This window comes from Arachis hypogaea, chromosome 16 (assembly GCF_003086295.3).
Source record: "Arachis hypogaea cultivar Tifrunner chromosome 16, arahy.Tifrunner.gnm2.J5K5, whole genome shotgun sequence".
NCBI lineage: Eukaryota > Viridiplantae > Streptophyta > Magnoliopsida > Fabales > Fabaceae > Arachis > Arachis hypogaea.
This window is the reverse complement of record NC_092051.1, coordinates 36,586,931-36,598,401: the sequence shown is the minus strand read 5'-3', so window position 1 is coordinate 36,598,401 and position 11,471 is coordinate 36,586,931. Positions and strand designations below refer to the sequence as shown.

The following is an 11,471-nucleotide window of genomic DNA, read 5'->3' as shown; positions in this document are numbered from 1 at the left end:
TCTCCTCTTACTCTTTCTCGCATAAAGTCTTTAGTGGTGTACTTTTTTAGCAGTTAACTGTGTCAAAAAAATAGAGTTAGTTGAGACTGAAGTTATGGAAGGTGTTGCAAATTTGCGAGTATATATAACGGTGAGGTTATACCAAACACACATAAAGGAGTGACTTTTGTTTGTGAATGTCCATTGTCATTTGTTATTCCATGTACCATGAGTTTTGTCGAGTTGAAAAATGGTCTTTGTAATAACATTCAAAGCCACATTTTGAAAAGGGTGAGCAATCTTTTATACAGAAGTCTTGTGCAAGTATTTGGTGGGCTAATACAGTTTCAAATAATGCCCATTACTGACGATGCCAGTATGCAGCAGATGTTGTATATTTATCAACAAACCCGATCTCACATGCCGATGATAGAGCTGTACGTTGAGTTTGAACAGTAGTCGGGGATGGTACGGTCGGCGACGAGGTCAATGTTGATGAGCTTGAGGATATAAATTGGGAAGAAGATAATAATGACAGTGAAGAGGAATTCGAAACTAATTATGAAGTCGATGATGAAAACGATGACGGAGACTTGGCAGGCAATCCGACGGTGCAAAATGAAGCGAATGCGATTGTAAGCCAACACCCGTTTGGTGTTCCGTCTTTTATGCGGACTCTAGATCTCGAAGCCATGCATGCCCCGGAATTTCCTGAGTATGCGAATACGGGTATGTTATGATTATTAACGCAAGTTTCCTGTAGTGCTTATTTTATTTGCCTTGTCTGACTGATGGTGGTGCGCATGTCGTAGGTGAAGGCAACACTGCGGCGGAAGATGGCGAGTTTAGTGTCGGAATGAAATTTGGTTCGAGATAGTCGGTGATATCTATAATCAAAAGCTACACCATCTCTAGAGGAGTTTATTACACTGTGTATAAGTCTGAGCCGCAGATATTTTATGTGAAATGCAAGGGGTATGGTGCAGGGTGCGACTGGCTTATCCGAGCTAGCTTGATTCGAAAAAAAGCTTGTTGGGAGATCAGGAGATACAATGGCAAGCACACGTGCACCATGGGCACGATTTCACAAGATCATCCCAAGTTGGACTCAGACACAATTGCAGATGCCATTAGGCCGTTGGTCGAAGCAGACCCCTCGATAAAGGTGAAGTATGTTATTGCAGAAGTTCAATCCAGGTTCAATTACACTGTGAGTTACCGCAAGGCTTGGTTGGCAAAGCAGAAAGTTGTCGCAAATGTTTTCGGTGATTGAGAAGTTTCTTACCAGACTCTGCCAGTATGGTTGAAAGCAATGACGGTGAAGATGCCAAGGTCTCGTGTTCAAATTAAAACGCTCTCCGTTTACCGTGAGAGTGAGGAGGTTCAAGGTGTAAGAGTTCTGCACTGGGTTTTTTGGAGCTTCTATCCGTGTATTGTAGCATTCAGACACTGCAAGCCACTGGTGCAGGTTGATGGCACGTACCTGTACGGAAAATATAAAGGTGCACTTCTGGTAGCGGTTGCACAAGATGGGAATCAAAACATTGTGCCTATTGTATTTGCGATAGTCGAGAGCGAGACGGCAGACGCATGGGAGTTTTTCCTAACTAATTTGCAGAGATATGTTGTTACCATTGATGGTGTGGGTATTATTTCTGACCGTCATACCTCCATCGACGATGCAATAGCTCGTAGTAACGGTGCATGGTCACTACCAAAACACGTGATCTTGTGGACCGGGCTCCCGACCAAAACACGCAATGCAGTTCTCCACAAAAAACTGGTGACTACTGTCTGATCTACCCGTAACGGCCTCCCCAATAATCGGGAGATCAAGAATATAGCTCACATCTTCCAACGTCACTGTCACTTCACCGACCGAAAGATGAAATGTGTATGTCTCCGGCCTCCAGCGTTCCACCAAGGCACTCAGTAGTGCAGAATGACCTCTCATTTCGCCTACTCGCGAAACGTGTTGAAATCCAGTAAATGCTAGTGCCGCTACCGCTACCTTGTTAAAGGTATCTGGCGGATCGAATTTTTTGGACAACAAATTTCTGATAACCTACAAAAAAAAAATAATTATTAAATTTTAAATAATAATAATAATTATTATTATACAGTATTCTATAATGACTAACGTTCATAATAATAATAATAATAATAATAATAATAATAATAATAATAATAATAATAATAATAATAATCGTGATAATAATAATAATAATAATAAAACGGTAACTAAACAGTATTTATTATTATTATTATCTTAAAAAATAATTATTATAATAATAGTAATAACATTATAATAACATTAATAATAATTATAACAGTTAAAATAATAAAAATAATAATAATAATAATATTTCATGACTAATGGTATGATAAAAAAAATTATTATTGATATCATAGACATAATAATAATAATAATAATAATAATAATAATAATAATAATAATAATAATAATAATCAATTTATTAGTTAAAATATATCAATAAAGAACATAAAAATAAATATATTTATTCATCATAAAATTAAAAAAAATTACTTATTCATTGAGAATAATTCAAATATTTAATAATGTGTTCTTTAGGTAAAGTAAAATTACGAACCATTTTTCCTTTTTCAATAAATAAAGTCCCAAACCTTCAATGATTTTTCCTCCTCACAAACTTACTCTCTTTCACCCTTAACCCCAACCCTTTCACTCTCAAAACTCACTCACAGCATGTAAAATGAAAGGGAAACTGAAACTCTCATGGCCTGCGTTTTGGTTTTATAGGCCGGCTCCACCACTCTCCTTTACACGTGTCACACATGCAGGTGGGATTGCTGCCAAACGCAGGTTGCATTTAGCTGTGCACCCTGCTAAATGCATGTTGCGTTTTGGAACTTCGAGGTGTTGGCATACAGGGGCACAGGGACACGTTTCGAAGCTGCGTTCTCCTCCCATACTAAACGCAAGCTGCGGTTTGCAGTGCATGCAGCCTTCTTTAAAGTCAGCTCAGTCAAAACGTAACCTGCGTTTTGTAGGTTACTAAATTCACCAGTTCCACATTTGTGAATTACTCACCATGATACAATATTGTTGCACATCACATTTTTAACTTCCATAAATAAATTAATTTCTGCCAATAAGAACTTACTATACGTCTGCACACATATTTAATCTATATAAAGAAAAAATTAGCCACAGGGTGGGTGCATGAATGTGATGTCGTGAGAAGAGAGAAAGAAGGAAACATGTCTAAGGTTTTATGCTTTTACGACCCCTACCTTCGAGAGAGCCATCTTTCAATTCCATTCTTCTCGCAAGCCTTTAAAGGAAAACTTAAAATCGCCCCTGAATTGTCAAAACCTTTGATGAGTGCAGTGCCTAACATTAGTGCAACAGCTATATAGATAGCTGCAAAGAGCTAACTACTTTTCTTCCACGCTTCAACTTTGGCATATGTTTGTTGATTGGTAACGTTCTCGGTTTTCATTATGTATGACGATTCTGACCTATAACCATTGGGTATATATTTGCACTCTTCTTTAGTAGTTTCTTCTAAAAGTGTCTACGTAAACGCTTTTACGTAATCATTGTTCAATCATGTAATTGATAAATTACCGATGTAATAATAAACCGTTAATGAATCATCAAGAACACGATAGAAAAAAAATTGAGAAATTCGAACACACTGCACGCAGATTCTTTGTCCATTCTGCTACAACATTATCAGCAGAAAGTATATAAATGTTTGTTTTTTAAAAAAATCGAAATGATTTTAACTTCATGAATATTAATACTCTAGCAAATATTAATTTGTTTCTCTCTCTCTCTCTTGATTTTTTTTTGTTGAAGAAATTCTCCTTATGTCTGTGTGTATGTATTGTTATAGTTGGCGTTTTTATAGGTTTAGACTCCGACTCTATAGCCAATACTTCTAGAGAGAGAAAAAGGGTAGAATTGTAATCTAAATAATTTTTTAGTTATATGGAAATTTTATATTCAGATCAGTTTTATAACAGATGAATCATAATAAACTTCCCATGAAAGCATTGGTCTGTAAAGGTATCGGATAAAACTAGAATTTGCTTTAGGAAAGCCTTGACGAACTAAAACCAGATACCCAATACTTAATCCAAAGCTTGATGAGAGTGTGGCGCACAATAAAGTCATAAACATGCGGCTTGTCACCATATCGATATATAAAGTAAATGGTTAATCAAAGTATTGTTCGACGGAATATAAGAAAATCATAAAACTTAAGGGAAACAGAAAGGTTAGATTTTTATCAGATTAAGTACAGGTTTGTAGCTGTTTACGTTTGGTCCTGCTTCACACAGATATATACCAATTTGTTATATCAAAAGCCTCATCAACCCGATGGACTTAAAACCTACCATAACAACCTCCAAGCCAAGTTCATGCCGACGTTGTTTACCAAAAAAGGGGGAAAAATTGAGACCATTTACGCCAGCCACTGGCCAATTATGTTGCAATCAGAGCCATATTCCAAAGTTGCAAGTTAAGCAACGAAGAAACAGCTGTTAGCATTTACCACTGTGCACTTGATAGCCAAGAGTTTAATGAAATTTAGGGTACCCGAATTCTCACAGAACTGAGATGTGGATGACCTCAAAGAAATCCCAGCAGACAATTTCATCATTGATCAAGGAATCTCTAGGTTTTTTAGACAGGTGAAACCTACATTGACAGATGCCTGAATGCCCATTAAAGTTGGAAAAAGATCAACACTGTGAATCCTCTTCTGGAAGAAAAACAGACGAGGGATCAAAAGCTTGATACTCTAATAGCTAGGCATGGAATTGTTAAACCTCTTTCTCTCATTATTCAACACCTGCGGCATAGGCAGGTCACTAAAGTTCCTGCCATCATGCCAACCACCCCACTGGCTATTTGATGAAAGACCATTATTGCTGAACTGTTGAGAATGTATCTGTTCGTAAATCGATGGATTGTTAGCTGGAAATTGATCAAGAAACCTTGAAGAAATTCTATATGCATCATTTTGTGGAGAAAATATATTTCCAGCATGATCTGTAACATTTAAATTCTGTAAAGGTACGGATTGGTGCATTAACATCTTGAGTCTAGGATCATCTTCACCAGGGCTAAATTGTGGAAACGAAGTCCGCATCATGTCAAGAGATGCATTATTTACCCTTTCTGTTAGCATCCCCTTACCAATTTCCAATAATGCAAGATCATTAAATTGAACATCTCCAACCCTTCCGATATCTCCAGATGCAAGAACATGCTGTTGCGACAAGTGTTTCCCTGAAGATTTAGATGCATTAGAACTACATTGAAGTCAAGATACTTAGAAAGGGAAATCAAAGGAAGATATGCAGAGTAAATCTTAAACAATAAAGAAACACACCACGAATACTAGAATTATATTCTACTCCCCCACCTGAAAAGCCAGGAGGTACTCTGCTGGACAATGAAAATCCCGGTGGGCTGGAAGCATGAGCTTTTGACACTGAAGAAAACAATTATACCCAAATCAGTTCTTTTGTCATATACTTGGTTCAATAGTGAATGGAAATAACAGCACAAATGTTAACATTATTTGACATTTTCATTTAACAGAGGAAGATTTGATATGTAAGATTGTCTAAGCTACAATGGAAGGCCCGACAAACAGGACAGTTCAAAAGAACACATAAATAACAACAATTGAAGACAGAAGGCTTTACCAATCCTGCCCATGATCAAATGGATTAAAACACAGGAAAAGGGCCATCTATATAGAAAGACTCAAATAACAAAATGCCTAGTAGATAGGAACATATAAGGAGAAACAACAATAAACATCAAAGGAAGCAAAATCACCCTCTGCCATCCCTAGCCCATGCCACCAGCAACACAAAAACAGCATACTAACAGTATAAATCAATGCGAAGGAAAATTGATTGCACAAAAACTCACTTCCAAGAAATTTATCTGGTAGTGCATAATTGATCGACGGCATAGAACACGGGTGTTTCCCATTGAAAGTGTTATTCGAGTATCTCCACATATCCTTGTTTTCCATTAAAGCATCTGATTCAACATTCCCTCTGGAAACATGCCTAGTAATTCCAATCAATTGGTCCAAATCAGATGAGTCATCCACAAGTGCATCTTGTCTTGCAAAGGAAAACCTTGACTGATTTTTGTCTTGACTTCTCCACAAAGTTGGTGACTTATGGGCTTTTCTTGGTTCTTCATTTTCCTCCAACAACTTAACTAATGAGTCTTCCCACGCATCCAAATCTAAAGACAAAATATTAGATATAATGCTGCTTTCCCCCATATCTGAAGTTACCTTATTAACATTTTCTTTATCCCCTACATGCTCTTCAAATCCTGTCTGTAAGGCATCATTAAAAGATTCAGAAGGCTTGCCCAAGTCATGTTCATGACAATTTTGATCTTGTTTCCAGAGATGATGGCTTGACCGGCCTGCATTCTTATGTAGATAAGGCGAACAGATCCCTGTAGAAAGATGATTGACGCCTTTGCTGAACTTTGATTGTTCATAATCCAAGTTCAGTACATCATCCACAACATCTTCCCAAAAAGCTGGAGTGGTTGAATGTTCTTCAGGATACTCATTATCTTGCTGCAAATGCTTCCCAAGAGATGAATTATTTGAGCCATGCATAAACAGTAATCTGTCTGAATCAGGAACAGAATATGGATCTTCCACGTGATTATGCAAGCTTATCGATGACAAATCTGAACATAAGCCTTCTACGTCCCGATTTGAATCAAGGCCAACTGATTTGTCAATATTAAAATCACATTGTGATTTGGAGAGATTTAGAAAGCCTGTGTTTGCAGCAGAAGGTACCATATCTTGATCACTATCTACAAAAGCTGCAAATAAGTTGTGGTTAGAAAATATAGTAGAAGGGAGATTTTACACAAGTTCCATATTGTCTGACTCACATTTCTGAGAATTTCCACTATTATGATGCTTGTCCATCTCTGTAGGTACAAACATACCACCAGAATGGACTTCTGGGTTTTTTCCAGCTTCCTCTGATTGTCCTGCATAAAGTGCATACTTATCAGTGTTATTAACTGCAGCCACAAGGACCTGTCAATCATTAGATACCTCAACTTTTCTATTGACCAAATTACCAGGGAACGATGAGTTTGTATCAGGTGGAAGAGAACCCGAAACACGCATGACCCTGTTACAAAAATACTTGGTCATCATTCATAAAACAAAACAAATTGTAGTACCACCCATGGGTAAATAAATTACCAAGAAGTCGCAGCAGGAGGTGCAGGTGAAGTCATGGTCCCGCTACCTGAACTAGATGCCTTTATCTGGTTCTCGATTTTCTGCGATTGTTGAGGTTAAGATATGTTAACTGACAGCCTAATAACTTGCAATATAGTGAACACGCTAATAGCAGCAGAAACATTTCATCCGGTAACTCAGTTCACAACAAAAGTGATTTATCTGAAACTTACATCTAAAGAGCTTTTCGAAATTAGTTTGGAGGTTGATGACATGTGTCTGGGATCATCTTCTGTGGGAGGTAAAACACACCCCGAGCGCCGATGCAAATTATTTGTAGCCCCAATAATTTGTTGGACTCTACTCCTTTAACATCCAAATTACAGCACAACCAAAACTATAATCAAATATAACTCCTAAACATAGGCAGGAAAAATAAATGGGTAGCGGAAACAAAGAGTAAGACTAATTAGCATGATGGAGGATGCAATTTAAAAAACAAATAAAAAGAGAATATACAAGATTACATTTTACATTCACAAATTCAGAACCTGCATGAAACATTTGTGTAAGGTAGAACTTATACAATATATGGTCCATCTGATATGTCGACTAAACCATATGCTGGTTTTTCTTGTTAAGAAAAGCACCTCAAAACCACTCTCAAATTTGACATGGAAGCTTTAGATACCACTCACAAATTAACATGTCCATAAGTCATCCAGCCACAAGAAGACATAAGCGAGACATCATACATTCAAAATTCCAAAGAAGAGAGACGGGGCACATACATGAGTCGGAAACCAAAAATACCTTGCAAATGCTAATACTAGCTCATCTTTGGTAAAGCTATCTTCTTGAGAACCATAATCATGCAGATATAAGCAATCTCTGTTGCTGCAAGGCTGGACAAGAAATAAAAGTTATAAAGTAGCCCAGAGAAATTGTTATCCCTAAGTCCTAGCAAAGCATTCTTATATCACCATTTACCACATTTCTCAACCATGCATGGCAATACTTTGTGGTTCCAAAACAAGCCCTGCAAATGCAAACATCAAGCCATAAACATCACATCATCACAAATGTCACTGTCCAATAAAAAAGTTAAAAAGGTATGGTTCTTACCTCAAGGGTCTACCTTCTAATACAAAACAATGCACTGATTGAATACACCGAATTGCTTCTGCTTCTTTTGAGTACGTTATATACCTATGGATAAGTACTTTTATAATTAGAATTCCAGAAATACGACTTGAACTATATAACATATAAATGACAGGGTTACAAGGAACATGACAAAACCAGTGCACATATTCACACAGGAAAAATAAAATAAAATAGGAAGAAGAAAAGTAAGTTAAAAGCAAAGCTAATTTTTCTGCTTGAAACTTCGTGCAGGTGATGACCATTGCGATACACAATAATAACTTACACACAGCAGCTGTTGTTTGCAGAATGTTGGATTATGCCAGAAGCTGTCCGAGAAATTGACACTTTCATAACTTTTCCATACCTGCCAAAATACTCCTTGCGTTGAAGTAGCTGACAAAATACAAATAAAACACATCATGAAAAAGGTAAGATAAATTAACAATTTAAAATATATGAAACAACATATAAGAGTATGACATGCACCACATACATGCATCTAGCAACATTTAGATACAGAACAACATCATTGAAGAACTCACATCTTCATCTGCAAGGTTAAGGGCCAACCCAATTATGTACACTAGGTTCCGTTGAATAACTCTAACATCAGTAAGATGTTTCCTTCCTTCAGTCGATTTGGACTTCAACTTCTGCATTTTCTTTCTATGCTTTGAATTCATTTCAGCAACCAACCTACGTAAGCAAGAAATCATTGAACTAAAGACTTGCAAGAGAATAAGAACATCATAAAAAAAAAAATAGAAATTCCCCTCAGCCAAACAACCTTTGACAATTTGCTGCCATTGCCACAATACGTTCTTTGTCATAAGGCACACGGCAAGCTGGACAACGACCACCAGTCCCATCCTTTTCTGACATTTCCATAATGTGGTGCCAACACCAGACACAGATCTGCAAAGAAGGAAGAAGACACATAAAATCAAACACATCACTTATCAGTCAGGGGCAATAATTATATGTTAACAGACACTACATTTTGCTACTAAAATATCAGATATCCCAACATTTTTATTTCCAACAAAGTTCAACAATAAATTAAGAAATTCATTCATGCACCTCATAGCCGCATTTGCATGGTTTCAGCTGCTGATCAGTCAGGTCCATCTCCTCAGTGCATATCGGACATGATTTCCCCCCTTTGTCACCCATGATTGATCCAGGGAATTTAACTATAATAAAATAATTATAAAATAAAAAATAAAAAATAAAATAAAATAAAATAACCTCAGATCCAAGGCAAAAACATCTAGAATTAATATATATTGCGCAAATTTCTACTGCTATAACACTCAGAAAGCCATTGAAGTCTCACAAAATAATATTTCAAAATATAAGTTGATAATCATCAATTAAAACGCGGGGGAAAGAAAAAATGGTCCACACTCCACATGTACCGAGCAATGTTAACAAGAGAAAATCAATTATCAATTACATTAAAAAGAAAAAGGCAACACCGCCTTAAAATATAGCCAAATATTCAGACAGGTCACCACAAAGAAGTGCCCAATAATAATAATAAAAATGATTATTATTATCTATTGTTATTATTATTAACACGCCGTATAATCACAGGTTTAATTTCCAGCTGGTTAGGTACACAATTGCAAGTGAGCAAAGCGTAAAATTAGACACACATACTTGATAAGATGAAACAAGAAAAATTGAGGGTTTAGGTTTGCGACAATGAGTGCTACTGCTAGGTATTCCGGCAAGTGAAATGATCATTGTTATCACTTCCTTTTTCTCAGTTAATTCTAGCGGCACTGTCCCTGCCAATCACTACAGTGAACGGAGAAATGAGAAAAGAAAAAGCGTTCTAAATGCATGCTTTCTACATTTTACTTCTTTTTTCCCTTCGCTTATGCGCCGTAATAATCAACATTCAGCATAACATTTTTTTCAGAAACACTTAGAATCAAAGGAAATCGCTACTGATAAGTTTAGCGCACCGTATTTTATCGATTTTGGAAATTGCGAGAAAAAAATGAAAAACCCTAACCTAGGGGGAAGGGAATGGAAGGGATGAACAAGGGAATGGTGGAAAAGTAAAGAATGAGGAAGTGAAAGTAATAAGTTTGAGAGAGAGAGAGAGAGAGAGAGAGAGGTTAAGTGAACTTACGGAGCGGTGAAGAAGAAGATGAAGATAGTGATGAAGAAGAAGAAGAGGCAGAGAGGAAGGTGCTAGAAGCGGAAGAGGAGGATAATGCGAAACATGGAATCAGAGATAGAGAATAGAGAGAGAAAGGGGAAAGAATGGGAATGGGAATGGGAATGGGATGGCTTTGGTGTACGTGGTGACTGCTGAGGTGACTCGCTCAAATTCCGAGCTTTCTTAATTCTTCAATACAACTCTCATTTTATTTATGCCTGGCCCTTTTTTTTCTTCTTCCAATCTTTTAATTATCCATTCACATTTTTTTTATTATATAAAAATATTTAATTAACCAAATCATACTTTTAGAAAAATAAAATAAATTCATTTCTTCTTAATTATATTGTCCAACTTAGTTGCTCTACTAATGATAAGAGTTAGAATACTTCCACTATATCTTCAATCCTCCATCAAAACCGATGAACCATTGGTAGATAGTACAATGAATATTTGAATCAATCTATAACAAATGGTTAATGGCTGTCATTCTTTTAGGATTAGGTTGACAAATCATAGAGGGATACAGCATAAAGTTATTTAGTTCCTTTCTTTAGGCTATGCCCCTCCCTTCTCTCCTTTATTTTTTCTCTCCCTAAATGTGTTTTTAACCGTTTTTGGATACATAATCGGACCAGCACAATTGGGCTTTGATTGTTTGTATTCAACTCTTCATTTTTCTCATCCATCTATTTAAAGTAATGCTACATGACAAAAAAAAAAGTACTGCTACCAATGAATAGTAGCTCACATGACATATCTCTTCCTCCCCTCCTCAAAGGTCTCGGATTTAAATCCTACTAAATACAATCGAAGAGAAAAAATTTGGTAAGTGTGTGAGAAGTGTGTGGGCTAAAGTGATAAGTATTTTAGTCCATCAATCAGGATCATTAAGTTTGAAATATGAGAACATAAAAAAAATC

At 36.6% G+C, this 11,471-nt stretch overlaps 1 protein-coding gene across 6 annotated transcripts; it reads right to left on the bottom strand.

Moving 5' to 3' along the window:
* Positions 1–4,137: 4,137 nt before the first annotated feature.
* On the bottom strand, positions 4,138–10,969 carry LOC112759053 (uncharacterized). 6 transcript variants are annotated; one of them, XM_072220235.1, is made up of 16 exons: positions 10,519–10,969; positions 10,038–10,178; positions 9,456–9,568; positions 9,163–9,290; positions 8,918–9,071; positions 8,659–8,768; positions 8,352–8,435; positions 8,217–8,265; positions 8,040–8,131; positions 7,460–7,592; positions 7,248–7,327; positions 7,121–7,173; positions 6,926–7,027; positions 5,921–6,853; positions 5,403–5,471; positions 4,138–5,266 (listed from the first exon to the last, which is right to left on the bottom strand). In XM_072220235.1, exons 3-16 carry the CDS (start codon positions 9,546–9,548, stop codon positions 4,776–4,778), a joined length of 2,571 nt encoding a protein of 856 aa, XP_072076336.1. In that variant the 5' UTR covers positions 9,549–9,568; positions 10,038–10,178; positions 10,519–10,969; the 3' UTR covers positions 4,138–4,775. The 6 variants fall into 6 exon arrangements, with proteins under 6 accessions (XP_072076336.1, XP_025663661.1, XP_025663662.1 ...); XM_025807876.3 differs by having other exon boundaries at positions 5,370–5,471; positions 10,519–10,707; XM_025807877.3 differs by lacking the exon at positions 10,038–10,178 and having other exon boundaries at positions 10,519–10,768.
* Positions 10,970–11,471: the final 502 nt, after the last annotated feature.

What these genes read in the sequence shown, in the direction of transcription:
- LOC112759053 (XM_025807875.3), bottom strand. Translation starts at nt 9,548, where the DNA reads ATGGGTGACAAAGGGGGGAAATCATGTCCGATATGCACTGAGGAGATG. An exon ending in TTAGAAGGTAGACCCTTGAG is followed by an intron (nt 8,266 to 8,351) that starts GTAAGAACCATA and finishes TTGCATTTGCAG; the next exon opens with GGCTTGTTTTGGAACCACAA. An exon ending in TTTCGAAAAGCTCTTTAGAT is followed by an intron (nt 7,328 to 7,459) that starts GTAAGTTTCAGA and finishes CAACAATCGCAG; the next exon opens with AAAATCGAGAACCAGATAAA.